We start from the raw sequence: 12,091 nt of genomic DNA on the forward strand, positions 1-12,091 counted from the left end.
CACTCAGCTTGGGCTCAAGCCTAAATATGTACAAGAGCAGTTCTGGAAAACCTCCACCACATTCCAGTAACATATCTGAAGGGCAATAAAAAAAAAAAAATCTTACTCGTCTCAACTGTGTTTCAGAGCAGCGTAGGCAATCACAGACATCTCCCAACAGTGTTGGGGATAAGAATATAGCAGGATTAAGTAACGGTAATATATTAGCGTCTTTTCTCGTTATGAATGTTTTAAAAGATACTTCCCTGAAATGGTTTTATGTTTGATATGTCACTGGCAGAGAACAGATGTAGAATATGACTATCAGCTTTTTGTTGTTTTGTTTTTTTAAATTTCTTTCCCCCCCTGAAAAACATTAGAAAATTTTATGTTGGTATAAATCAAAAAAAAAAAAAAAGTATTTATTTATGTGTTAATCCAAAACCCCTCCTGCTGTTGCTTTCAAATTAAAGCTGTAGGGTTAAACCCTCAAAAGGCAGACATCAGACTGAAAACATAGGCTTCCCTTTATCCCAATGTATATGTGTTAAGATACAATTTAATTACAAGCACGTTGAGAATTGATACTTTTTGTCCAATTTCTGGGTTATTGTTCCTGTAATCAACCAATTCTGTGGAAGAACTCCTATTTACAAAAACCAATTTAACATATGAAACGTGCAATGTATTCCTCTATCTCGCTTAGTTCTTAAACTACAAAGAAACGAGAAACTTAAGAGAAATGGCTGGTTACACAAAAGGGAAATAAAAGTTTATCTTTGCAGTTACGCCTGTGAAAAACATTAGGGTGACTTTATAGAATTCAATAAACGCGAAAACCAGAGATTTTTCTAAATGTCTATTTCTTCTAAATACACTCTTCACGTGTTTTGACAGGTTTCTCACAAAGTTATTTCACAGAGAACAAGAATCCACCACTGTCAATAGGGATAAACAAAATTAAAATTCTCTATTCTATGTTTCTTTAATGCTGCTTTTCAGGCCCGGTGATGAGGAAATTGGTTTTCAGTAAGTGGCTTATTTTGCTCCGTGTGATGCTTCTCATAGGCAGCAGGAGAGGAACCAGCCCTGGCAGGGTACTTTTGGTTTTGAATTTCTGCCCATATCAATTATTTTCTTTCTCCAAACCTTTTTCTTTTTCACTTCATACCAAGACTGTCCTTCAATCTTATTTGACTCATTCCCTTTAAAATATTCTCCTTTCCTTCATCCCACCACTCGGTCCCCTGGCCACCCACACTGCCAATTAACAGCAGTTAACTTGCATGACATTAGAGGTAATGGTAACAACAGCCATTAGTGGGAGAATTGCCCTCAGCGAGACAGTGCAAGATTTGTTCAGGAGGATAATACCCCTCCAAGAAGATAAATTGTAAGTTGATGGGACCGTCCTTCTGTAACTTGGTCACAACTGGAATAATCGTGGCTCTGTATAGGTCAAAAATGGTCCCGTTTTAACTTCTTCCTGTTTCAGTTCAGGCAGATTTGAGCAGCAATCTGACAGGTGAACAATTTCATGCACGGTTTTATCCACAGTCTGAAGCACGCTATCTTCCTCTTACCATCTTTTTCAAAATCTCTAAGTCTTGATTTACCTTCATTTCTCTTACTTTCTCTGGCTGTCTTTCCAATTCCAGATCATGGATATCTGCAATGAAGGAATCTAAAAATCTCTGTTACGCTTTTTTTTTCAATAACTATTTACTACCCTTCGATATAAAAGGATTGATTTTTTTTTAAACAACAACTAAGAGTTCCCAAGCCTCCCTGGTTGGTCCACAAGCATCCCTGCAAAATATGAAGAGAAGTTGTTGGAAATAGAAGGTGCAACATCAAAAAGTTCTCATGTTTCACCAGTCTCTCATATAGACAAAGTAGCGTAAAAAGATTCCAATTCCAATTAAGTATTTAGTACCAAACAGCCTAAAAGGGTCTGAACAGAATTCCTTCTGCATCCATTTCCTTTACTTTATATGGCTGCATGTTTAAAAAAAGAATTACTGAGATGTTTATAACATATGGTAACATACTTCTGGTTTTTAAGCACTACATTTTTCAATCAAAACCTTGCTTTAGGAACACGAAAAGTTTGTTTTACTACATTGTTGAAATACATCGCAGTTACAAAAATAAATCCTACTCTTTGGAGAGCTACTGCACTGGGTTTTTCTGTTTGTCTATGGAGGTTTGACAAAGCCCAATCATCCAGAGCAATCAACTTCTCCTGAAAAGCTCTAAACAACCCACTCGTGTGAAGGAGGCAGCAGGAAAAGTGTCTAAAGACCGAGTCAGCAAAGAAAGATGCTTCGGAAGATCAGTACTGTTACTTTTTTCATCCAAGCACTTCAAAATTTGTCATTAGTTTGAACTGAGCAAATGTTGGCTTACAAGGCAGTAATAAACAGTATTTACAGAGAGGCTTTCTCTTAATATAATCACACATTCTATCTACAGCTTATGCTGTATCACACCTCAGACCCTTCTAAAATCCCGGTATTGCATCAGGCTTCCAGCTCTCCCAAAGGCAACACAAGTAGATGCACAGTAGAAAAACCAGCGTCCAAAATTCTACTGCTTAATTTGGGGAGGTCCCTTCAGGACCCTGAGAGATAGCACTCATCCGTTTCTGAAACAAGCTCTCACAACTTCTTTAGCTTAATCATCTTCTCTTCTAAGGACATTTGTTTAAGTGGTCTTATCAAAACCATGTCTTCTGAGTACAAAAATGCAAATAAATGCCATCATTTATACCCTTTACTGCAAAATAATGACAATGCCCTAAACCTATATAACTATTAAAGGAGGAAAATAAGTAAAACATTATGAAGTTCATGTTTGGCTTTCTTCAAATGTGTGTAATGACCAAAATAATGCTCTTTTCAAAGGACTTTAGTAGGTGTTTGTATTGCTAGTGTCAGAAGTTCTTCCCACTTCTTCCAATTTGTTCTCATGTCTCATAAATCTGAAGAATGTAGAAAGATTTTCAATCAGATGCTCATAAGATGCTGCTGCCACACTAAATGTTCTTTTAATTAAAAAAAAAAAAAAAAGCAATTTTCACCCTTATTTTCCAAGATATTGAAGATTTCTAAGTGAAATAAAGCTTAATGCCATCTACATAACACAAATACCAGACACCAATGAGACTTCTGTGGAACTCCTGAACGATGAAAGAACAACATCATTTTTAAGAACATCATCTTGATGTTCTTCAATATATTTGTCCAAAAATCCTTCAACCACAAGCATATTATTAAAGACGCAATAATGCAAAGATCAACTGCAAATAACTATTAGTCCTTCATTCTAATATACGGAAGTTTAAATAGACTGAACTTCACCAACATCTTTATCACAGAATTTTAGGATAGTTTGTGCCTTCTGTTTAAGGATAATTTATGCAGCATTTTTTCAAGAAAGTGTCCGATTCATTTCAAGGAAAGAACTGATTAAGAATTCAGACAGAACTGCAGAATTTGGCTATCACTCAATACAAAAGCTTGCTTTAGATTTGGGTTAGGTTGGTTATTTCAGTTTATTCTGAAATTGCTATTTTTTTAATGATATAAAAATAGGGGGATTAGGTAGGAGTAATACTCTTTAAACTAAAATATCATTCATCTGAAGGAGGGTATGACTAATATTTAGAAAATGTATTTATAGGCCTCTGGCTCAATATTGGAGTGGAGACAGGCATACCCAAGAATAATCTGGTATTCAAATGTCACTTCTGCTCACAAGCCATCAACTCAGAGTAATCAAGAAGAAGGTAATTTAGTGCAAAACAAGGCGATTCTCCTATTAAATGCAACTTCAATTGCTAGAACTCACATACCATACGAAAACATTAAAATATTGTATTGGTTTACCATATACTACCTTCAGTAAAGAACATCCTAAAAAAGTTTTCTTGTATAATCGTATATTAGGTTCATTAGAGTAGACAACAAAAGGATCTAAAAATTCACACACAAAAATGAAGTTTTTTAGACTATTAACAATGCATGGTTAATGCAATCAAAAAATCTTACCGAGTTACTTAGCGACATTAAAAAATGGAAGAAAATATAGACAAAAAGAGTACTGAAGAGATCTAGGCAGTGCTTTTGGTGAAAAGTAGATGACTTCTGAGTTTTGAAGAAACACTGTAACAAAATAAACTACCTTAGGGGTTTTTTTTGCCCCCAGTATTTGTCAAATATGGACATATCTCAATTAGGAGTGATTATTTAATTTGGTAAAAATTTCCCATTCTGCCAATGGTGTATTCAATTCTACAGCTAAACAACTCGCACACATTTTCTACGCTCAGAGCAGTTACCGCTAAGCAGTATTTTTACAGACTACCAGCTAAACAACATTAATTGCATCATACTAACTCCATTATGGCTGACCAGTTTATTTGGAAGTGGGTTTAATTTCATTTCTGCATCATTACTAAAGTCATCAGATGATAGCAGGGAGGACTTCCTATTTCTTCACGATAGCACGCATTTATAGGAAAACACTTATGTCTGGTGGCAGAGTTCTGCATTAAACCAGTTCTTTAGATAATTAAAAAAATTAGATAGAGCTGCAGCATATCTAATGTAATTTTAGATATGTAAGCTGAGAGCCTATTATATGACCCCAAAGCATCACAACATTTATTTACAGTTCAAATATTGTTCACATTGATAGTAAATGAAATACTTGTTTGCTACATGCTGGATAGGCTAAAAACATTAACTTTTTTGCACGTCATCCTTCGTAAAAATATGTCTGCATCACAAGATCCCATAACCTTACCTGAAATACCTAATTATTACATGAAAAACACTGGTTAGTGCCATGAAAGGGACAGAACAGGATTTATATGACAATGTAATGGTAGACAATATCATGGATAAAAGATTTTAGTCTACAGCTGTTAATATTACATATTTCTAGAACATTCATTTTGGTTTAGTTGTTTAGCAAGGCCATGACTAAACTGCAGATACTGAAAATAAGGCTGACTTCAGACTGGGACTATCATCTTTCATCCACTGTAATGTAACTGAATCTAGAAAATTCAGAGATTCTAGATTTGTTTCGTTATGTTTAAAGGACAGCTAATGCTGCAGTTCATAGACCTTATTTTACCTACTCCTTAGCAATCCCAAATTTCTAAGATAAATATGGAGTCCTTACTTATAAAAGACAATAGGGAGTAAATGAAATAGGGGAACCTTTTAACATCTACCCATGCACAGGAGGCGGATTAGGTTGGTTCTCTGCTGGAGAAACTAAAATGAAGGACTATTTACGAAGTACTTGCAGCTTTGAATATAATCAACTGTAATAACAAGATACAAGTTACAAAAAAATTCTTTTTGTTGAAACCACTTTTGTAATACTGCGTTTTAATAACCCTCATAATGGCCGAATTAGAAGGACCCCAACTGAAGTCATTGATCCCACATAAAACAAACATTGCTTTTTCTTCTTAGCTTTGTTTTACAAGCTACATTATTTCCAGATGACGCTTGAGGGGCCTAGGAGTTTCAAGAATTAGATACTTAAACAGACAGCTGCTTTCTATTTACCATATAAATCAAGGAAAAATCAAAGAAGAATCTAAATATTGGACCTCATTTAGCCCATTACGAAGCACAAACTGAGAAGGAAAAGAAAAAAGAAATATAGAAATCTCATCACCCAAATGCAAAGTTTAATTCTCATTATTAAGACGAGAGAAAAACTCATTGACATTTGCAGAATTCCAGGGCTCCATGTAACACTAGCTCCGCACAGCAGGTAAATTTAACTGGATTGGGAAGGAGCCAGGAAAAGCCAGCTCTGATCAGGAACTCTCCCAGTACCACCAGCCTTTGCTACTGCAGACTTTTTATATATATATCTCTCTATACACACACACATAGCTCACTGGATTCATATTCTTTACATTTTTCCCTTTGGATCGCCAACAGGCATTTATTTCTTTACCTTAACTAACACAGAAACAGCAGATTTTGGACAGGGGGTTAAAGGATGACGCTTCATACATTCACAGGAGTACATTTGTAAATATGAAAAGTCCAACACTACACTACATTGTTTCTATCACTGACAAAATTCCTCCACCATCGAAGTGCTGGTTAAATGACAGTCCTATATATGAAGTAATTGAAGATAACAGCACTAAGTGGGATTATTTTTAGAATTTTTCCTAACACTTTTAAGCTTCACCTGTATAGAACAACGCATTTTTTTATAGCCAAAATTTCAAAGGTTAAAAAAAAAAATTACACTGCAGTGAATTTTAGCATTTTTCCTATGTGGCTAGTGATTGTCTTACCTACACTATTTTCTGTTAATGTTATTCCATTAAGCAACTGAAGGCTGTCGGCAAAATCCCCATGGATGGTGGAGAGAAGAAATCCCAGCAGACAGCAGCGTGGGGTGCTCAGAACCGTGACCCCTACCCCGGGTGTTGAGTGATTCTCAAAATGTGCTCCAAGGAGTTTTCATTTAACTGCTAAGCCTTCACGCCCACCACCAGTAAACAAGAGTTTGGGCTCCCACTGACATAAAATCCCTTGTCCCTGCGTTGCATTAGATGATGTTGAAATAAATTTAGAAACCAAATCAAAAGCTATGTATCCAAATACAGACTCAAACGATGATGCATGCCAAAGTATTTGAATCTAAAACTATTCCTACATTTGATTTTTATTTTCCTCAATTTTTGCATTAAGCAAATTTTTTTTCTTACATCAGCAAGAGAATTCTGAACCTCTGACATAAGCTTGGCAAAATTAAAAATTTACTCTCTTCTTTTGCCTCCCCATCTTCCTAGAAATAGTTAAGGAGAACGTCTCATTACCAGCTGTAGAATAACAAGCACTGAAGTGCTCAAAAATCATACACAATACTATGAAATCCTTAAAAAGCAACCGTTTGGGTAGATGGTAGCTCCAACAACAGGTCTGACGTGCTGCTTTCCAAGGGAAGTTAGCGTGTCTCCAGTTATGCTGCTCCAGTATGATTTAACAAATTACATTAGGCTGTAATAAAATTACAAAGAAAATCATTGATATGTTTACTTAAGTAATTTGTCTTGATTTGAACTGGAAGAAGCAAAATTCTCAATTATTTTATTACCAGTTTTCTTGTTTGTTGTTAAAAATTTTGGAAAATGTGCTTTCATTGAATGCAAGAATGCTATAAAAAAACCTAACTGGATTTTTCCCATTTCTTCAAGCCTGGAGATACTCGCAGACAAGGACAACTTGACCAAAGTGTGGTATTTTAAAACAGGTCATTGCTACTAGGAAAATAACGCTTAATAATAAAGCTTATTAAACAACCAGGAAACGAAGTAGCATGAGAATTGGCCTAACCAAGGATCCTGTCTCCGAGGCGATGGTTTGATGACAGGGCCTTCTTCTCCCTTCCCTGCTGGCTTCTCCATCCTGCTCCTGAATCCCATCACATTGGCTCCAGTTTATCAGGAAAGGACCAGGAAGCTGGTCTAGCCTTAATAAACGAAACAACTTGCTCTTTTCTTTTTTAAAGCCCAGAAAACCTCAACAAGAACAATATAAAAGCCAGCTGGGTCAGTTCCTTATTCTAGTTCACAGCAAAATACCTGCAGCTTTGCTGGTACACCAGAGACCCGATGGTAGTCTGCAGCAGAGACTCGCAAAAAAACCGTAAGAAACACAATAAAGGAGGATCCCAGTATATTCTTACCACCATCAATAATCAGCAGCCAAGGGACTGTACATTAGATCAAAAACTTAGGTTTTTACAGGAATGAAAACAAAGTAGAGTAGAAACAGTACTACTGTTGAGCACTCAGAAATTAAGAGCTGCCCATCTCTTAATCTCCATCTGCTCCCTTCGTGTGTACGCGTTACGGCACGGGCATACTGTGCCACAGCAGCTCTCCGTCACACGATGGTCACAACGGAGAGGGCTCAATTCAAGATCACTGATGCTGCCTTTTTCCTTCCTAGTCCTAAGAAGGAACACACACTATTTACCATAATTTGTTTTTCCAAGTCTAGTACTCACAAGTGAGTAGAAAGGCTCAAGACAAGACCATAAGCAACACGTAGAATAATTTTATGTATGATTTAACCCTTGTGACCTAGGTACCATGTAAATTCACTTTTGGGATACACAACACAGTAAGAAAAAAAATCATTTATAAATTAAATGAATTAAATAAATTTAAACAGAATTAAAATAATGAGAAATGAATTTTTAAAACACGTTTGACTGATCTGAATGAAACCTATGAAGAGAATAGCCTACTAAGCAATTCTCCTCCTCTATAGAGATAAACCTGGGCAGAGCAGGCAATCTCAGAATCATCCCTTTCCTTAGCTCCGCGCTGGGATACAGTGCTAGCACGGGCTTCAGGACTTCGGACACTTATATCAGTTCCTAGATTCTTCGCTGTTCTTACAGACAACACAAACATGGGCTTTCAGAAGCAGAATATGCTGAAGTAAATGAAATCTGGCCTCAACTTTTATTTAGTCAACTGCCTATGCCTCAGATCGAGCTGGAACATGAGCCATTTGGAGAGAAAAAAAAAAGCCATGCATAAAAGTATACATTCTTCTTTCATGAACTTCAGCGATTTTACTCTCCCCTACAGCAATCTTTCCAACGGCTCTCCCTCTCCCCTCCCTCCCCTACGTCATAGCAACAATAAAAGGGAAGAAATTCAGGGAAGTATCTAAGTCTCTGGGCTGCACTCCAGAGTGCTTCCCCAGCACTGCTCCGTAAACTGCATTTCTCAGCTGTCTCCATCTGTAAGGGGATAACTATGTACAGCGAGCACCTCGGGTCTTTCCTTAGCTGCAGTATATAGTTCGCATCCAGTAAGTTAAAAAGAAGTCCAAAATCTATAAAGCAGTTTTCAAGCACCAAATTCATACACACACTGAAATATATACATATATGTATACCCACATATATGTAAACATATGCCTATGTGTGTGTGCACATATATATATTTATTTATATATGTGCCCTTTTACAAGCATACGTGTGTATCATGCTGTTTTCTTTCCTCTGAACAGTGAGAATGGTAATTTGTTTGTCTAGGGAAGAAAATACAAGGGTCTCTTTTCATAAATCATCAAATGGTTTGGGTTGGAAGGGACCTTTAAAGGTCATCTAGTCCAACCCCCTGCAATGAGCAGGGACGTCTTCAACTAAATATCAATATCTTCCTTCTGACAACAGGCCACACACAACTGCAGTCCCTGCATTAGGGACGTAAGTTAGTGTTACAAATTTCAGCCCTGTTCTCGAGGCGTCTGAAGATGCTTGACAGTTATTTAACCAAAATGTCTGAGGTTAGTTTCAAAGTACACAGCCTTTAGCAGCAATTCCAGCTTATGGAGCCCCTGTGCCCATACACCCTCTCCCAAGCACCCACTCCAACCCCTCTGGGCTGTGATACTGCATGTTATCTCATGGTATGATATATGATATGGTATGGTATGATATATCTCAGGTATGAAAAGCCATCACCTCCACCAAAGCAGCCTCCCTTAGCCCTGGAAGCCAACTGAAGCACCATAGCTCTCCAGGACAGCTCAATAAAGAGCCACTAGACCACAGGAGGAATTTGAACATGTAGCTGTGCAATTGCTTAAGCTGGAACTTGGCATGACACCGGGGTTAATCACCTCTGAGAAATACGGCCCCAAGAGCCTTATCAATCACAACACTCGGAAATGCTCAATGCATCCAAAATGCTGCAGTCCTTCCAACCGTGGAACCCCCTACACCATGAGCCTCTACTGCTTGAGAAGCAACCCATGGGAAAGGGCCATCAAATCCTCTCCAAGGTGTTTGAAGTCTCGGGGGCTTTCAGTTGTTCATGCCCATGCGGATGAAAGAGCTTTATCCAGCTTGTGTATCACCTTACCAGGCAAACAGACGTGGGATCTCCTGGTCTTTAACCACAAACTAAATTAAGTGGGTTCTTGCTGAAATGTTTCAAGTTCCAAAAATTAAAGGTCAGATAGCAACTTCTGGGAGAGAAATCAAAAGCCCTAAAACCACAGCTGTCGTAAGGAGCTTCACATGAATTAGGGCATGGTAAGGCAGCAGGAATACACAGGAAAAACCTGCAAGTGATTCATTTGCTCTATAAACCCGCGTGTCTCTGAATAACAAAGTGGCTCTAGTTTGTATCGGTACGTGTCAGCAATAATAACTAAAAGCTGCAGGTTAAGAAACCTGGTTAGTTAAATTAAATTTAAGTCATTAAACTATTATATCAAATTATCTTTTTAAGCACTTTTATACTTAATGTTACAGTAATATGACAGTAAAGTCTCAGACAGGCATGTCCTGGAACATGTATCAACACTGAAAATAAAACAGTTGTTACATTTTCATCCTCAAAAATCCAGAGCAACTGATAAATCAACTGTTTTTTTACACAGTATTGCAGTGAGAGTTCAAATGAGTACAAACCGAAGATACTTCAGTAGTACAAAGACGTTATTCAAGTCCTTGGAAGATGTCTCCTTCTTGTACCGAAACTAGAGATTTTCCAACAAGCCGTGCAATTAAATTACAAAATTGTTGCCTATTTGCGGGTATTGGCTCAGTAAACTGAAGAGGACTGTATGGATCCATGTGTTCAGAACACAGCAATTTGCCCCATGACTGCAGTACTCCCCCGAAGACTCACTGGGAATTGTTTCAATCATTTGTACGCATTTTAACATACTGCGGATGCCAAAGCCCCGTTCTTAAAAACAATGTTTTTAACTGTATGATTTAAATATCCTGAAATACAAATGGAGAATTGCAAGTTGACAGGGTACAGTAAGTCTCTTAGCTATGAATAGTTGCGGTTTTGTTTTGCCATTTGTAAGTGTATTTTTTTTTTAAAAAGGACGTTTCAGACATGACATCATTCATACAGGTTCCTGTGTTTTGGTGTTGGTGGTTGCTTAGCTGTCACACATTTTGATAAATCTTTGCAGATTTAGGGATGTACCACTTCTATTTTGAAGCATCTACTAAAACATTAAGTTCGATACTCACATAATCAGGAAGCGGAGAGTCATTTGAACCGAGGGAACCTCTCAAGGACTGCGTGGCTTGCTCCAGCACTTTGTTGTGTTTTTTAGACAACAAAGAAAATAAACTGGAGGGAGGGAAAAAAAAAAGGAAAAAAATATTAAAATAACTTCACAATAATGTCCTGAAATAGTTAGACTATCTAGTCAGAAGAGATGTTTTATTATATACCAAAGTTGAATAAAGAGATTTTTAGAATGCAATGCACAACAGTTACGGAATTTATTTATTTATTTATTTAACATCTGGGCTCAGCAACAGCAGAATTTGAATTAGAAATATTCTATACAATAAACGATGTGAAGAACATGATATGTTCATGGTTAAATTCTTAAAACTCAAACTGTAACAGAAGGAATGGTGTACATGCAATTTTAGTTCATAACCAGTATGTGTTCGCTAAAATGCAATTTTTAAGTGCAGCACCTCATGCAATATATTGCAATACGTCCTTGAGCGTCTTGTGTATTATTTGTTTCAATAACCTATTTGCTTAGTACGGGAAAAATCCAAGTATATGATAGAACCTTTGGGTATTTGGAGGCCAAGTTTTTGCATTTTACTAGTATATATTCTTTTCAAATTTATTTTAGCTTAAGTCAAGGAATATAGCATTACCTTAGCTTTATAAATAATCTGTGAAATCAGAGGTCCATATACATACAGAGAAATAAACATTTTTTCATGCATTTTGAAAAAAAGCATGGCAATGACACTCAGAGGATGGTATAATCTGATATATAAGTAGAATGTAACTTGACTGCAAAGGTGGAAGGAGAGATGAGAAGTAAGCAGAAGCAGTGGACAAAGGCCACCAGCTAGTGCTCAGCAGCTTCAAGGAGTCAGATAATTCTGTAAAGCCGCTGGATACCTCAAACATGGCTTTCAATTCACAGATAACCCACTTTCCCTCCTCCCCATGTTGGTTTAGGTCATATGTTTTAAGGATTTCTGTAGTTAAAAATATTCTTCTGGTTTCTTTTTGGAGCATTACAAGACTCCTACC

At 37.0% G+C, this 12,091-nt stretch overlaps 1 protein-coding gene across 8 annotated transcripts in view; it reads right to left on the bottom strand.

The window, feature by feature from the left end:
* The window catches only part of LOC142075247 (dymeclin), a 222,356-nt gene that overhangs the window by 53,509 nt on the left and 156,756 nt on the right, over positions 1–12,091 (bottom strand). For all 8 annotated transcript variants that reach the window (XM_075136337.1, XM_075136338.1, XM_075136340.1 and 5 more), the window contains one exon: positions 11,050–11,152. In XM_075136337.1, the coding sequence (XP_074992438.1) occupies positions 11,050–11,152 (103 nt within the window). The remainder of the gene's footprint in view (positions 1–11,049; positions 11,153–12,091) is intronic.

Source organism: Calonectris borealis, chromosome Z (assembly GCF_964195595.1).
Source record: "Calonectris borealis chromosome Z, bCalBor7.hap1.2, whole genome shotgun sequence".
Lineage (NCBI taxonomy): Eukaryota > Metazoa > Chordata > Aves > Procellariiformes > Procellariidae > Calonectris > Calonectris borealis.